The 18,291-nt window shown below is 38.6% G+C and overlaps 1 protein-coding gene across 1 annotated transcript in view; it reads right to left on the reverse strand.

The window, feature by feature from the left end:
* The window catches only part of SRBD1 (S1 RNA binding domain 1), a 133,969-nt gene that overhangs the window by 13,697 nt on the left and 101,981 nt on the right, over positions 1-18,291 (reverse strand). Inside the window, exons 19-21 of the mRNA XM_074818059.1 lie at positions 8,882-8,988; positions 6,111-6,287; positions 3,602-3,754 (exon numbers count right to left, since the gene is read on the reverse strand). Coding sequence (XP_074674160.1) covers positions 3,602-3,754; positions 6,111-6,287; positions 8,882-8,988 — 437 coding nt within the window. The remainder of the gene's footprint in view (positions 1-3,601; positions 3,755-6,110; positions 6,288-8,881; positions 8,989-18,291) is intronic.

The raw sequence follows: 18,291 nt of genomic DNA on the forward strand, positions 1-18,291 counted from the left end.
GACAGGTAACACTGGTCTGTAACCACATCATACTTCTGCAATGGCTTTCCAGCTCTCGAAGTCCCAACAAGTTTGACCCTGAGCACATTTTAAGAACTAGCAAGGTACCTTCTAAGCAGTGTTGGCTGTGCAAAAGGTGGCACCCTCCTCTCTGAATCATGCATAAGCCTGTGACTCAAACCACTATCTTTTGGTTCAGATGTTAAACATGTACTTTTTTTTTTTTTTTTAAATCATAGAATTGTTTAGGTTGGAAAAGACCTTTAAGATCATTAAGTTCAACGGTAAAACTAGCACTGCCAAGTCCGCCACTAAGCCATGTCCCTAAACACCGCATCTACACGTCTCAAATACCTCCAGGGATGGTGACTCAACCACTTCACTTCCTTGGGCAGCCTGTTCCAATGCTTGACAACCCTTTTGGTAAAGAGATTTTTCCTAATATCCAGTCTAAACCTCCCCTGGTGCAACTTGAAGCCATTTCCTCTTGTCCTATCGCTTGTTACCTGGGAGAAGAGACCGATACCCACCTCGCTACAACCTCCTTTCAAGTAGTTGTAGAGACAGGTAAAGTCTCCCCTCAGCCTCCTTTTCTCCAGGCTAAACAACCCCAGTTCCCTCAGCCACTCCTCACAAGACTTTTTCATTAGACCCTTCACCAGCTTTGTTGCCCTTCTCTCAAGAACAGTTGGCTGTCGACCAACATCCCCAGGTCCTTTTCTGCCAGGAAGCTTTCCAGCCACTGTTCCCCAAGCCTGTAACGTTGCATGGGGTTGTTGTGACCCAAGTCCAGGAGGTGGCACTTGGCCTTGTTGAACCTTATACAATTGGCCTCATCCCCTTGATCCAGTCTGTCCAGATCCCTCTTGTAGACCCTTTTTACCCTCAAGCAGATCAACATTCCCACCCAATTTGATGTCATCTGCAAACTTACTGAGGGTGCACTTGATGCCCTCATCCAGATCATTAATAAAGATATTAAACAGAACTGGCCCCAATACTGAGCCCTGGGAACACCACTTGCGACCAGCTGCCAACTAGATTTAACTCCACCCACCACCACTCTTCGGGCTCAGTCATCCAGTCAGTTTTTTATCCAGCAAAGAGTACACCCATCAAGCCATGAGCAGCCAGTTTCTCCAGGGAGAATGCTGCGGGAAACGGTGTCAAAGGCCTTACTAAAGTCTAGGTAGACAACATCCACAGCCTTTCCCTCATCCACTAAGCAGGTCACCTCATCACAGAAGGTGATCAGGTTTGTCAAGCAGGACCTGCCTTTCATAAACCCATCCTGACCGGGTCTGATCACCTAGTTGTTCTGTGTGCTGCTTGATGGCACTCAAGATGATCTGCTCCATAACCTTCCCCAGCACCGAGGTCAGACTGACACACCTGTAGCGGTAATAGTGCTAATCCTCGGTTCGCCGTCAAATTCCAAATCACAATTATATGATTTGTGATACCTACTAAAATTGTCTCCAGAATTTCAACTCTATGTGAATATCTGAGCTACCATATGCAGTAATAATCCCCCTCACCACCTCAGATATAAAAGTCACCTGTGCTGCTCTGGAAACAATGTCACAATTCTTTATTTTCTGACCAACCTTTGTGATGGTATTGTATGTAGATAATTCCTGTAGTATTCCACCATTAACTGGCTATGCTTCTCTGCTTCCTGAAGCAATCTTTCCAAATTAGCCTTTAAGCAAAGCTCGTAACACTGTGAACACTTCTACCAATTACTTTACTAGTGTACTAGTGCTGAAAAGCTAAATGGACTATTAACCAAATCCTGATTACTGGATATTTAAATTGAATGAAATACAATATTGAAAATCAACATTAATTTTGAATAACCAATTTTTTTTTCTTTTACGCTTCTTTTTTTTTTTTTTTTTTTTTTTTACATTGACTCACTCTGAATAATCTCCAGTAGAAGAGACCAAGCTTCCTCACCCTATAAGCCACCTACCAATGTAAGATCGTTTTAAGATCAGGACCCTGCATGTTTTTTTCCACAGCTATGCATAGGGCAGAGAACTAGTAACAAATGCTGATGCATAAGAAAAAAAGGGAAATGGTTGTGAAAAAGGAGAAACCAAAGTTACTTACACACTGCACAAAGAACATGGACTCTAGCAGGCAATTGCACAGTGGCCCTAGAATCAGGTCCAAAGTAGAATAAACTGTGGCAGGGAGAGGATGAAAACAAAAGTGCACCATGCCCAGCAGAAGAAAAACATGCAGACCTATTCATAGGAAGCTGTATATGCAGTTATCTCTACCGGAGAGAGAACAGAGCACACGCTGTAGGGAAGATGTCCTAAAAATGCAAGGTCCTGTAAGACTTTTTTAGATAAGAAACTTAAGCTTCATGAGTTCAGAAATTCAGAATCTCTCTCTGAGACTTAAAGATGGTTTTGTTCATAAAACAGGAAGCATGACTCTTTCTCCAGGAATAATATTCTCAATAGAGGTCATAAAAATCCTAAAGTATCTAGCTACTGTTGAAATTAACCCCAGCACATTTTAAGAAAAGAACCTGTTCACTGCAAATCACTTAAAAAAATAAATATATGCTGGTTTATGGTAGGAGATAATGTTTTCTCAAGAGGACAAGCAGAGTCTAATTTCAGCCAGGGCTGATGATAGAAAAGATCACAGCTTATACTAGCATTGAGCAGCTGCAGTATCCCCTAACCAGAGGCACCCATAGAAAAACCGTTCTCTTCTTTTAGCCAAAGGTCACTTAGTAAAACCACCATGGTGTTCATGTGTTTGGACACTTAATCTATACATCTTAATTAGATCTCGCAATATCAGAATTTAATTTTAAAGGCTCATAATAAGAACCATGCTCACATATGTCTGTTCACTTGTGTGCATGGTCAAACACACAAATAAACAAATTCTGGTGGTCAAAATTCACTAAGTAGGAAGTTTGTTTGGCACATGCTGAATATAAGCAACAATGTAAAAGCAGTTCTTAGTGATACAGAGATATTAAAATACCACTAACAAAATTTGTATGGCATTTCAATTAGATTATTTTTAAGAATAAATAAAATTATTTTTTAGTTGTGGCCTTTTACATAATATATGGAGGCAAGGTAGAAGAACAAAAAAATCAGTTTTTTGACATTTAGAACAAATGGTTTGTCTCCACACTTTGTGAACTGAAAATCCAAACTGAAAGTGATGTGTGGCATAAAGAGAGTTGGCAAATAGAAGGAAATTGAGAGAAGTGGCCTCAGTGAGGGTCTAAGTGGTGATATAAAGATGACAGGGTCATGGAAGGAAAGTCTGGCGAAGTTTTGAAAATTCATTGATTTCCCCACTGAAAATCAACATGAAAACCACCTCCAAAGAATAAAACTAAAAACTTGCATGTATGCAAGAGGCAAAATACACCAACTGAAACCCTTCAATTATAAAGAACTTCTGAAGCATACCCTTTTCTTGAAGAAAGGGGACAAAGCATCAAATTAATATAAGTATTCCTATCTCAAAAGGTTGAGCAGGCTGTTGTCAGAAAAATCAGTACTTTCATTTTGAAAATTGACAGTGTCAATGGTTCAAAAGCTTTCCCACTGCTTACGTCATTGCAATGTTGTAAGACTCTGGATGAATACAAGTTTGGTCCAAAGGATTGGGCTGTCGTGAGGCACATGGTGTTGGTTTGCTCTTCTTTTTACCCTGTGCACCTGCTTTAGTCAAAAGTTCATGACTTCCAAGTTCGGTTTTCTTATTACTGTCAGAAATAAAAAAAGGACATGTCATTCTTAATGAACAAGATCCTAGCCCGGTGCCCACACATGAAAAATACAATCAGACTTGTATATAATGTTCATTCTTTTTTTAAAAAAAGCATCAACCCCCTAAAAGGTCATGGTGGATGAATCTTAACAACACAATTATAGCATAAAAATAAACATGTCAGTGTATGCATAAATAAATTTAAAATAGAAACAAACATTGGGAAGGGATTCTGGGCTTCGTAAAAATTTCTTTATGATGCCAAGATTATAAAGAAACCACTACACAACCTGTTGTATCATTTGCAATCTGGATAGCATCTCCTGTCTGTAAAACAGGGACAATTGCATTTACCTACTTGATAAAGATCTTGAGAGGATACTTTCATACTTGACTGTTGATTAATAGTCTGAATAATTTTAAATTTGAAAAATGTATAATCAAAATTTCCTATTCATACCATCTTTAGGTAAGCAAATTGCATCTCAAGCATATCTACAGAACAAGGAAAGTGTGTGAATGCTTAAACATCAGAACTCCTTAAATCACTTTTATTGACTTCCTATCCTTATATTTCTGAAGAATTCTGCTCAAACATGGGCCAGGTCAAAATATGAAAAATTTCAAATCAAAAGAACTCAGACCAAGATTTGCTTAGAACGGAAGAAAGCTAAAGGTCAAATCTATCACTATTTCAGGATGTACATGCATGCAATATAAAGGCATCAAATGACTCCTACTGGCAAAGGTTCCCTTCTTGCCTCTTTTTTTGTTTTTGTTTCCTAAATCACAAGTGGTTCCTGCTTTTGCAGGACAAAAGAGAACACAGTGGAAGTCTCGGAACTAGCACTCACACTTTGGGCTCTACCTAGGCATTGATCGTTGGCAGAAATGCACGCATAACTTTCTCTTTTTGTATCAATTTTTAAAATAACCACTATTTGTTAACTTCCAAGTACAAAGCAAAAAAATTAATTCATGCAGCACACTACAACCATCAACATGATTAGAGAGGACAAAAATGAAACCTTCTCAAGTCCATTTCAAAAATGTTTGGTTCTGCCACCTGGGCCCACAAGAAATGTTGTGGAGGTGACGGTGTTAGAACTTTATTTTGGCCTCAAACTCAAAAATTATAGCAGATTTCTCAGGTTATACAGTGTTCTCAAGTTTTATGGAATCTGACTAACATCAGAAGCATGCTCCAGCAAGGAAAAAAAAAGGCGTTAGCCTTTTCTTCCTCTGTTGTATTGCAGCATTCACTAGAACAGATCTGTACAATGTAAGACCTATCGATCATCTACAGCCTTGAAAGCAATTTCTTTGGTCTTCTGGTGCTTACAGTGTGCACCATTTGGCCTGCAGCATGTGTCTCCCTGCCAGATGGGCAACCAATCTGTATACCTTCCACCCAGGCAGTAAGCCAGTCTTAACGTGCCTACCTCCTGCCTGGAAGTTACGCGTGTGCTGCTTGGCCAGCAGCAACTGGGAATACAGTATTGCTTCTGAGCATTGGTTTGGCAAAAAAATAGCATGTGCTTCCCAGGAAAATATTTTCTGAGAAGAGCCAGTGGCAAAGGGGTGGGGATGGTGTTACCACTGTGCCCTTTCTTAGTTCTTTATGTTGGAAGGAAAAATGGGAAAGGCAGAAGAGACATTACCCTAGAAAGGGCACTTTCAGTTGTGGAGAGGAAGGATTTCAAGTCAAGAGGAGCACAGTGAATGGTTTCAAAAGGGGAAGGCTTGGTACAGAAACAGGGAATGAGATGACACAGAAAAGGATGACTCATTGTTGACAAACTGGACTTGGGAAAGGGCCTCCTATATTTGAGACAGAAGGCAGTCACATCACACTTGCTAGGCAGAGGAGTACAGCACAGAGTTTAGCCTCAGAAGCTATTCAACTTTCTCTCTCCAGGTAATGGAATTTAAACTCTCTGAAAATCCACTCTACTTTACTACCATCATGTTCTGGAGAGTAATCTTTACCACATTAAAACGAATTTACAAATCTCTAAATTATGCCTGAAACACAAGACTGAGGTTTTAACATCTCAGATCATGACATGACCACATGCCAAATTTCTTCTACCAATTCAGTGGCAGAACTTGTAATTAAACTTAAACACTTATTGAAACCTTGACTTAGAGTACCAGGCTAACAAGCCATGATTATTCAGAGAAAGAACTATCTTCAACCATTGACTTCAAGAAGTTTACTTGTGAAGATATTGTCTTTCAGAGTGCAAGGGTCTAGGATTCCTCAAGTCTGAATACAGAACAGAAAAGGGGAAAAAGACTTCTCATATTATTTTGGATAATTTAGTGAAGATTGCTAACATCTCTATTACCCGCAGAAAGTCTTTATATATTCTTGATTGAATCTGATGAAGCCAGCACACTGTTGGAAGGATTTGGGACCCAGACCTTTAACTTCCTTGAGCTGTTCACGGTTTATAAATGGTCCATTCTTCTCTCGCCATTCAATTATATTTTTAGCCCTGTTAGCATTCAGTCCTGCAATGTGTCTACAAGAAAAGTTTACAGAATACACTTATTAGCACTGAACAGTCATTAATACAAGCGCTATCCATTACAAGGATACACATTACCATAGAAAATCTGGTTTACAAAACTTAAAAACAGCTAAGAAATTTGCAAATAGACTCCCAGACCAAAGGCATATCTGAAAAAGGATCCCTTCTCTTTGCTCTGTGGAAGGAATCCACTCAAGTCAACAAAACTTAGTACAGCAATACGGTTCTGCACATACCTAACTAGTAAGCCAGGGATGTGTAATTTATGATCTGTTGGCTATTTCTGTAATGCCAATTCAATTTGTCATGTCTTATGGCCTGCCCCCAGCCGCCCTCTTCAGGAAACGATGTGGGAGGAGGGTTCAGGACAGATAAATTGTTCCTGTGAAAACAGCCCCTTTTCAGCTATTCTCTTCCAATGGTACCGCAACACCTTGCCCCAACATGAAGGGCTGATGCCTGCTATGCAGAAGGAGAGTGGCTGTGAGTTTCTTGCCTTCCTGACAGTTTAACAGATCCACACAGCTTGTTCATTTTCTCTCAGCTGGCTCTTGAGATAAAGGAGCAGCTGGGAACAGGCTGCATGAGCTGTTCTGAGGGCAACTCAGTTCTGGCAAAGAACTTACCTGTGAAGTGCAACTGCAGTTAGCCAAGTTTCTTCAGGAAGCAGTGGGTTTGCTGCACATTTTCTGTATGTACATGTGAGTACAACTTTCTGTGTACGAAGTATGTTAATCATAGAAAGAGGGAGAAGAGCTGTGGTGGGCAGCTACTCCTGGCACTAGAGAAGGAAATGTCACCCATCTGACTCTATATATCTGATGCCATTGCTTTAAGTCAACAGCAACAGTGATCTGTTTGTGGAATGGCATGGGCTGATTCTAGAAAAACACCACCAGCAAACCTGGCAAGAATAGTCAATAATCAGGGAAAAAAACCCTAAAAAAATCCTTCCTTTACTCTCACCCTCAAAAGTTAAAAAAAAAAATAATCCAAAGGTGGTGAAATCTCAGAATTGAATTGCAGAGACACATCTTTAACTACAGACAAAATATTAACCATTAGAAATGGAATTTTCTCCAAAAATTTCTTAGAAACATTATGAAATCCAGCTTATTTACACTGACAAAGGAACATGACACAGAGTTTACAGAATTTTCCACTGATGATCTCAAGTCTTTCAAGCATGGTACTCAGCAGTAATGCAAGTACTGTAGCACTGTCAATCCTTCCATGTGCAATATCTGTCAAGAAGTTTATTTGATGCATCAGAAAGCACGAGCAGAAAGCCCTACTCATGGTATACCCTAGCTAGGATGACAATTTCATACACTGCACACGTGAGGGAAACTTAAGACTGCATCTACACAGAACAGCTGAATTGAACTGCTGAGGATCAAGTTAGATCCAGAACTTGATGCAGGACATGCATCATAAGCCAGGTTAATTAGACCAAAGTACTTAGCCAACATGGTTACCACCTGTAACCATGACCGGACAGTGTCACTCCACATTCACAGTTTTGTGGAGACACAGTAGCACCTCAGTCTGGTGCCCTATGCTGAAATGCACAATATAGTTGCACCCTGCAGAAGGCTGACAGTGCTCACCCACTGCACTTACTCAAGTAGGCTTTTATTCATGGAAGGAAAGCTGGCCAGCCTCATTTACCAATAGGTACTGCTTGTGTTCTTACTAATAGCTGATCTAAATCCGAAAGAAGGTAAGACAAAAGGTAAATCAGGAGTCAGACCAAAGATTGTATACACAGAAAAAGAATATGGAAGAGAAAATGGAGAAACAAGAATAGAAATAGAGCCTCTTTTAAAATATGGAAAGATGTTTTCAAGAAATTATTATAAGGGGTTATTTTTTAAATAAAGATAGAGCTAGCAAGAATACATTTTTCCTAACTTTGATACCTAATATAATTGTCACTACCAAGATTATGGACATTCTTTTCCTTCCCCTCCTACTACAGAGGATGACAGCAACACTTCTGCTCTTCTGAGAAGCTTTTCAGCTAAATGATTCTGAATGCTACACACTCAAGAGAGAACGAGCTTTAATTTCTAACCAAGAGAAAGAAATAAAGAACATTTTCCAAGTAAATATGGCATAATTACTTTTAAAAAAGTCAGTAAAAAGGGATAGACTTTTCACCGGTTTCCCCTTAAATCTTTCCTTTTTGCCTTTCCTCACCCAACTTTTACAACCTGTTCCACTTAGCAGCACCTATAAAAATACCTTCTAAGAGACAAAAAGTACATTTGGAAATCCCTTTCTCAGTGTAAAAATACAAATTAATTATAAAAAGTTTTTCTAAAATTGCAGTGTTGGCTCAAAATTTTTAAATATCTGTTTTTCCCCAAAGAATAGTTTTACTCTGGAGAATCACACATACCCTTAAAAACTGACTCTTAATGATCCAGTGAAATAGTGTCTTAATATGTCACTTTCATGTAATTGGAAGTTTAACACAAGAGCCATTTGCTCCAGCTGAGCTTGAGTCAGATGGCAGACTAAACAGAGACTCTGTGATCCAGAGCCATGTAATTACTGGAATAGGAAAATGTTTGACTCACCTTAATAGTATTTCTGAGCAGATGTTAATATCAACTCCTACAAAGCTGACACACTCTTCAACCACACTGTCCAGTGTTGCTTTGAGCAAAGTCTGTGATACATCATGCTGAGAAACAAAAGTGGATATCAGGTTACTGAAATATTGAAGTGTACATAAATAAGAACTGCAAACAATACTAACATTAATAAAGTAGTTGCTGGAATTTATCAAAATCTTATGAGGGTACCAGTTAAAAACAAACTGTAGAACATTATTTTTAAAAGTACTCCAGTATCTCTTTGCAACATCTTTGTCATGATATAAATCAACAAAATAAGACACTCTTCACATTCATGATGCAGAGATATAGTTATTAAAAAAATACAGTAAAAACCAAACTATATTAAACACATAATCATTACTCAAAAGTAGTGGACGAACAGAAGCATTACTATGTCGTATCTTTAATCTGACATTTATTCACCTATAATATGTTTATTAAAAATAAGACAATATTTTAAAAATAAAGGTAGAGAAAAAAATTGCAGATGCTGTACTCTTGCACCTGCACACACAAATGTTTGCAAAATTGCCCTACTTATGAGCATCACGCTACAGTACAGTTATTTACTAAAAGAACAAGCCAGGTATTGTATGAGGGTGGGCAATACATAAGGTACATATCAGCCCCGCAGCAACAAATGTTTCAGATTTTGAACAGATATTTCTGGGAAGATTGGCAGGTCCTTGACTGAAGCACCACTAATGGAAATTCTTCCAGTTTTTCCATTATTGTTGATAGTGTTTCCCCCTTCTCTTTCCTGCTAAAAGAAAATCAGTCACACTTGTCAAAGATAAAAGTTCTGAAGCTCTAAGATTTCTTTTCCTCCACAATGTAGGCATACTTCAACCTATAACTGCTAGTTATACACAAGCCCATCAGTGCTTAGAAGTCTGACCTGGAGGGAGAAGCCTCTCTAAATGCAGGAGCTAATTCAATCACTATGTTGGCTTAGCTTCAGGGCTCTACGTCACTCATGTAAATCTGGGTTGATCTGTTGTGGTTTCGTGATGCATTAATTTAGGACATCAAGCTGGATCCAAGCCAAGACACCAAACACTTCATCCACTACTTTGTTTCACCTTCTAAGCCATTCAAATCTTCTAAAGATTTCACAGTTAAATTTAACATGCCAACAGCATCAATCCCAATCGACTAATATTGGTAGTTCATGAAGTAGTGGTTAACAACTGAAACAATCGTAAAACTTACGGCAATGTACTTCACAGCCCCCTCATTTCAGGTAATGGTAATGTGATGATTTTCATGATGCAACACATAACAAAGTTACTTACAAACAGAAAGTGCAAATTTTGCTAATATTACCCCTGCTATATAAAGTTTGCATGCAAAAAGCCATGTATATGCATAAGTACTGGCATTTGCACACAGTCTTGGCCTCACAACCACAAAGCTTACTTGCACGCTTTGCGGATCAAATGTCAGTTTCTGCTTACTAATGTGTTGCTACTACAACACAATGGCTTCTTTTCTGAATAAAAAAATCTAAACAAAACCCACACACCCTAAAAAGAAGTCTTATGTTTCTGTTATTCTGACTTTCTGAAGAGGTAGCTTCTCTTAGTGAGGATGTTTTATATATTCCCTCCTCCTCCTGCCATCAGCTGGGTAATGTACTAGAGCTAGAGGCTTCCAACTCACACACACGCTCATGCAAGGATGCATTTATGAAACAGAGTACAAGAACCAGAATAAAATTGTTCAGAAGCAACACTCACATTTTCTCTTCTTTGCCAAGAACAGCTGCCAAATACTGGGCTAGATTTTCCATGATGAACCACAAATTAAAAATTAAGATAAAAATACTAATTTAACAATTTTTTTTCATTATAACAGAGAAAGGCAAAAGGAGAAAAAAATGCAGAATACTGAATCTCCTTCTGCTTTTAGGAAAGGCTACTGACTCCAAGGTGCTTGGAAGTTGATTAGCATATAGTTTCACAAGTTACATTAAGTTCATTAAATGTAGTTGTTCTTGGCCACCTCTAAAAGAGTCTCGGTCTAAAACAACTACTCAGAATATAGACTCTGTGGCAGAGAGCTGGGTAGTCTGCTGTTTCGCTAGGTTTCAGACTCATTCCTTAAAATGTTATTCCTTCAGAAGGAATAACATGCAGTTACGTGATTCAGAACTGAGACATTCATCATTGTCTCCACAATGCCTTATAGCACAGAGTGTAGCAAAGAAGGTAATCCACAGATCTGGCCTAATCTTTCTAAGCATTCATTTGGAAGAGACTTGACTCAGCAGAAGCTTTATTTCCAGTCTGCTCCCCTCAAAACAAGGAAAGAATATATCATAGTCAAAAGCTAAGCATTCTGAAATACCTCTGCCAGTGGAAGAAAGACCAGTGCTCATATATCTTCAGTTTCAAATGCAAAGTTGGCATTTATCTGAAGATTTGTTTGTGAATGCAATAGTTTGTGTAAAATTCATGTGATAAAGCACACACAATTTGGAGAAACTGTAATATTCAACTATTTCTTTTGCCAGGAAGACATGAAGTTCTCAGGTCTTTCCAAGACAATTTTCATCCTTTAACTTCATTGCTGCTTAACAATCACCATTAAAAACCAAGACATGCACAAGTTGTTCTTTATTACCAAGACATAAGAGTTGTACCACTTGGAATGGACATCACAGCCCTATGTGAAGGCATAGATAAAGTGAATGGGCAGATGGGACAGAACAGGATAAGCATAAGACAGCATGGCTAAAACAATCCTCAAGCTATCAATACCTCACAGAAGCAAGATCCATTCAGCTAGTAAATGCTGTTAAGTTGCAAACACTAGGAAAACTTTCCAGACAGCAAATCTGCCTCCAAAGATGCAGCCACTGAGTATCACAGCTTCCTTTTGCTATGATGAAGAAAATTCTACATTCTTCTTTACATTGATACAAAGCACAAAGAAGTGTTATGAATTTAGTTTCTAAAAGTAGTTAATTAAAAACATTGTTATCCCAATACCATTGTCAAGACTTCCTACTGCTAACAGGTTATGCTTCAGAAAGGTTTACAGTGCAGTGCATTTTCCAGTGTTCCAATAATTTCACTCATCTTCTCAAATATCAGAGGTTAGATGATATTACATACTTCTATGTACTATTTATATGCCCTAGAGTAGTATCAGATTATTCAGACACTACTAGAAGCACACATACTTCCATACTAATTTGCTACAACAGGTCTGTAAAGACAGGAATCCCTCACAACTTTTCCATTAAGCACAACAGAATAAACCTGCACAAATAAAGCCCAAGTCCAACATACAAGGCTATTTTCAAAGTGTGCTTATGCAGAATTTTGTGTCCCACAGCCTCCAACAACCTCTCCACACACCAGTGTGGCAGATCATTGATTCAGTTGATCCCCTGCAAACTCTTCTAAATAAAACACTTTCATATTAACACTAACTCTGAATACATCCCTATACACAAGGGTGTCCCTGCTAAAACTGTTAAGTATTGTCTCTTCTTTTTAATCAGAATAACTGTTATTTATTAACTGTCTTTATCTGTGGAACAAATACCACGACTGCCCCCACAACTCCCCTTACAAAACTAGGAGAAACTAGCTCCCTCAGCCAGCTGAACCATTCATACCAGGAGCTTACAGGGAGTCAAGCACACAAGGTGCCCCGACAGCTATGCCCAACAAGTAGGAGCATGTCCTTTGGTACGATTCTTAAACATCATCTTGAATTTACCACCTAAATAAATTACTAGGGTTTTATTAAAAGGTTACTCATAAGTGACTACCATTAAAATACTACTGCTGGAACAGTAGATCTGGAGCAGAAGACTTCATTTTGTATGATGATCTCCAAGCAATAAAAAGGATTGATACCCCCAATCTATGGAAACTAAGGCCAGCAGAAATAAGGGACTTGTCACAAACTGCAGAATGTCCAGGGCAAATCTGTGAACTGTTTTATCATCACTCTCCAGAAAACAAAGCCACCTGACTTCACAGATAGCATCAGGAAGTACTTAGACACCTGTTTGGCTTGATTTTTTTTTGTAGGAAGGACTATAGAAATTAACTTGCCCTCAGAAATATCAGGCACTGTAACCATATTTTAGTATTTGTTTTCTAAAGAATTATCAAGTGAGCCAGGGAATAAGATAAATAAAATTAAATTACCTGACTAATTGAAACTACCACAGTAAATAATTGTAGTTGACTAATAAATGAAATCAAAACATTACAATTTTTCTAATATTTTTATAAAGAGGATCCCAATTATTCCAAATGTAACTTACATTCATGAATCTGGAAGAAAATCAAGGGATGCTATTTTGATTTTTAGTCATGATTACCACTCAAATTAGTCTGGGGCAAATTTGTTAAAATTGCCAGAAAAAGAGTATTATATTGCATATTTTAAAACCACCATTCTCCAAACCTATGCTAAAAGTCACTATAACTTCATTTCACGTGCTTTCATTAAATACAGCACAGAATGTTTAACCCTAAGGAACAGTGTTTAGGAACACCTGTCTATATGCATACGATAGTTCTGTCCTATTATTATATCCCAATACTTCAGCCGTCTTTTCTTTTTATATGATACGAAATAGATAGCCAGGCTTGTTGTTTCGCTCAGTTTCAAGAGCTTTGAACACTCACTGGAAATAATTAACATTACTAAAAAACTGTCTGTTCCGTGAGAGGGTGCTACTACAACTGCAATTGAAAGCCATTTTTCAGTTTCAAAAATCTGTTGGTGTACAGAAAAGGAAGGCTGTATTTTAAACAGCCTCTCAACTCAGTTATTTCTAGCAGTATCCCAGTACAGACCCTATAAAAATACACTTGTCATCAGCATGACAAATTTATCAAGTCAAAGAACCACTATTCACATAAAGCCTGGAGGCTGTATTTAGTCAATCTGCATGAGCATTGATGGTGGACCAGTACACTGACTAACTTTGCCTGACCAAACACACTAAACACTAGATTACTAGTGCTAGACTAGAACAACCCAGCTTTTACATGAAGTAAATTACAACTCTAAGCTCTTTTACCTTTGGCAACCTAAAGCACCACAGCCCCGCCCCCCCCCCCCCCCCCAAAGCAATACAAATAACTATAATGCGTTTGGTAACCTTTTCCTGGTCCCCAATAAAATCATAATTTCAGAAAATATGGCATGATTGCATATCTCTCAAAGACAAATTCAAACAGCTTAAAATTCTACTGCAACACACAGCAATTCTTAAATACTTATTATTTTACATTTACAAACGTTAGTAGACATTGACATGGCCAGTTCGTGCATCATTATTACTTTACAATGCCCAAGAGCCAAGCAAGGCACCTTCCAACGCAGCTGAACAAGAATTATTCGTACTCTGCAGAGCCTACAAACGTAGTGCAGACATGACCTAATGATGCTGGTCACAAAGCAGTGGGGAAGGCAAGAGTTCTCAAGTCTGGGCAGCAACCTGCAAGTTCTTGACTGAGGCTCAGCATTACAGTATTATAACAAGATCAACATTCATCCTAAATAAGGCTGAGCTGCAGGTCAGACAGCTCTATTTTGGTTTTTGATCAAGTTATACCTCACTTGTCCTTTGAATCCAAAAATCAACCTCCAATGAAGTAAATGCAATTTAATTTTTTCTGTCTTCAAGTAAATCCTGAAACACTTCTAACACCTCATAAACCATCATTTTGTTGGTACCTACCATTAACTTCTGCGTCCATGAATTTTAATATTGGCATGTTAGACTAGCCAACATACCTTTTGAAAAAAACCCTTTTTTTCTTTAAAAAGTGGTATAACTGTGCAGCCTGAATGACATTAACTGAATGAAAAATTAGGTGGGACAACACATCCTAAGCAAAGTTCAAAACGATATTATTTTACAGAGATTCAATCCATGGAAACATTTTAGAACTTAAAAAAAGGGAGAAAAACATTCTCTACTACTGCTGTGGCCTACATACTATCAGCTGCCTTTCAAATGCTTGTGAAATCACAAAAGCAAAATGTATTCAGGACAAGCCCTTAAGTACAGCAGGACTAATGTAACACAAATAGTCTAATGATAAGTACCTTTTCACATGCAGAATTAGAAAAAAAATTAAAAATGCACCTTACATGTCAGGTGGAAATGCTGGAAAGTTTAGGCGGGTGGTTTTAATCTCTAGCATCCTCTGGAAAATCCCTTTTAGTTAGATTCTAAGAAAACAAGCTTGTCCCTCTGATGTTTGATAAAATGACCTAACTTCAGGAATCTCTTTTGAAGACTGTTTGTGGTTTCTTCAAATGTTATATTGTTATAGGATATATTGTTATCCTATGTACTTAACTCTAACTCATTTCTTGTTTTCAAAAATCCAAATTCTGTTTATTTTAAGAGTATATTATTATTACTGAAATATCCCAAGAGAGAGAATAGGATTTATATTTTCAAAGAAAGTGATAAAACAAAAACAGTCTGTCAAGCTCTGACATTAAAAAAAGAAAACAAAAATGCACACTTGATCATGTAAATGATTCAAGTTACTTACAAGTTGCTGGAATTCATCTTACATTTACTTGTGCTTGTGTCCTAACAGAAGCAGTAATACTGCTAAGCTTGTTACACAAATTCAAACCCATTGCTACTATGACTGATTTCTAAAGCTAACTTCTTTGACATGAGCAAGCTAGCAGAAGATGACATATATCCTCTTTCCAGAGCAGGTACCAGTTTTCTCCAACACATATTGTTATGCGGTTGATTATAATTGCAATTCAGATTGTTGCCCCTTAGTCACATAACTCCTGGAGATTTCAGTGGGACATTTTCTTTTTCCAGTAAGTAGCAAAGGTGATCACCCAAACTGCTAGGTGGAAAGCCTATATTTCTATTTCAGTCCAAAACTGTATTTTGGGGCTGAAAGCTCTACAAATATAGGGGATACCCTGCAATACTACAGAAGGATAAAAGCAAGGACCATCAGGAGTAGAGTTTCATAGATCACATGACTGACAGTCAACAAATTCAGTTGGGGATTTTCCTGAAAATTGCTGAAGAGGAGAAAAAAAAAAGATTACACTGACAGAGGGAAAAGGAATAATACATTTATAGAAGAACAAGACAGAAGTTATGAACCCCAGGTGAGTCCAGATTTCTGGGAATTCTGTTTAGTCTGAAGTCAGGGACCATCCATCCCCCTGCAGCAGATGGGTGCAGAACAGCAGCTCCTGGGTATAAAGTTCCAACTCAGAACAAGGGGAGCCCCCAGATGTGAGGAGCTTGGTAAAAGTCTATGTAAGCATACACACTTCTAGCTCCACTGAAGACAAGTTGGTGTTCCTCCTACCCATTTCTAACAAGGAACGTGGTACTTGCAACATTATTAAAAACTACAAGAAAAATGCAAATTCATTTAAGGGCATTTTGCAGAAAGGAAACATTTATACAGTTGATACATATTTTATTGTATCCTGGATTTTTAATATAAGCAACTTCTCACACTCACTGGCTTTCTCAAAGTTAGTGTACAAACACAATTAGCAACTGCTACCTCAAGTGACTCATATCAGCAATGCACTGAGAATATATTTAATACAATGACACATCCATTCCTGCATTAGGAAAAAAAAATGTATATGCCAAACAATGACATTCAGCAGTTTTTAAATCCCATACCAACAGAGTTAGTCATGATACAATTAAGAGGAAAGAAATTTTTTTATTTAATGTGACACCAGCTCCTGAAATGCTTACCGGAAAAAGCTTTTAGGTAATTTGACTTTCATCAAGACACGCCCCCCCCCCCCCCCCCCTTTTTTTTTAAAGCAGATCAGTTCATTTGAATATGATTAAAGAATACTTTAAAATCATGCTGTTCAGTTCTCTCCTCTTCTATTTGGCTCCTCCTTTGCTTTCATCAGGCACTCACCCCCCTGCATCCCCAAACTCTTCCACTGCATAGCTGAAAGCACAAATAAGCTAAAAATGAAACAAAACACAAGGCACTGTCCTGCAGAAGACACAGGCAAACTCAAATAAAGCAAGCTTATTTTCTCTGCTTACTAAAAACCATGCACTTTAGTTTGATTGACATATGGCAACTCGAAAAAGTCACGCAGGGTAGTGTTTATTGAATGACCCATGGAAGACTGAAAGCTGACAGAAAACCAGGAAACGTGAGAAAACAGAAGTTTGTTCAGTACCAGCGTTTATGGATTTGACAGGCAGAATACGTAAGCATCCATTGTGTCATTCACATCTTTGATAAGTGAAACCAATTTCAGCACCACTCATTACATACAACAGCAAGTTATATTTAAGACAAAAGCATACAAATTAATTCGTAAAAAAACCCTAGTAAGGGGTTTTGTAGTAAGTTGGTGCCTTCTTAAAAATCTGCTCTGCACTAAGCTTAGCAAAATTTGCATTAAAACATATATTTAGTGCTTTTACTACTACATAATCACAGAATCATCTAGGTTGGAAAGGACCTTGAAGATCATCTGGTCCAACCGTTAACCTAACACTGACAGTTCCCAACTACACCATATCCCTCAGCGCTATGTTAACCTGACTCTTGAACACCTCCAGGGATGGGGACTCCACCACCGCCCTGGGCAGCCCATTCCAAAGCCTAACAACCCTTTCTGTAAAGAAATACTTCCTAATATCCAGTCTAAACCTTCCCTGGTGCAACTTGAGGCCATTCCCTCTTGTCCTATCGCTTGTTACTTGGTTAAAGAGACTCATCCCCAGCTCTCTGCAACCTCCTTTCAGGTAGTTGTAGAGGGCGATGAGGTCTCCCCTCAGCCTCCTCTTCTTCAGACTAAACAACCCCAGTTCCCTCAGCCGTTCCTCATAAAGACATGTGCTCCAGACCCTTCACCAGCTTTGTTGCCCTTCTCTGGACACGCTCGAGTAATTCAATGTCCTTTTTGTAGTGAGGGGCCCAAAACTGAACACAGTAATCGAGGTGCGGCCTCACCAGTGCCGAGTACAGGGGTAAGATCACTTCCTTGTCTCTGCTGGCCACGCTATTTCTGATGTAGGCCAGGATACCATTGGCCTTCTTGGCCACCTGGGCATACTGCTGGCTTGTGTTCAGCCCGCTGTCAATCAACACCCCCAGGTCCCTCTCTGACTGGCAGCTCTCCAGCCACTCCTCCCCAAGCCTGTAGCGCTGCTGGGGGTTGTTGTGGCTCAAGTGCAGCACCCGGCATTTGGCCGTATTGAAACATATACATGGCACAAGCAAAATGTTTGCACATTGGAGGTTGAAATGTTGACAGGACTAAACAACAAATTAGCTGCACTAACTTGTCATCACTAAAAAATTAAGTTCTCAATAACAATTTTTACAAGTGAACGAGAA

This window comes from Strix aluco, chromosome 3 (assembly GCF_031877795.1).
Source record: "Strix aluco isolate bStrAlu1 chromosome 3, bStrAlu1.hap1, whole genome shotgun sequence".
Classification (NCBI taxonomy): domain Eukaryota; kingdom Metazoa; phylum Chordata; class Aves; order Strigiformes; family Strigidae; genus Strix; species Strix aluco.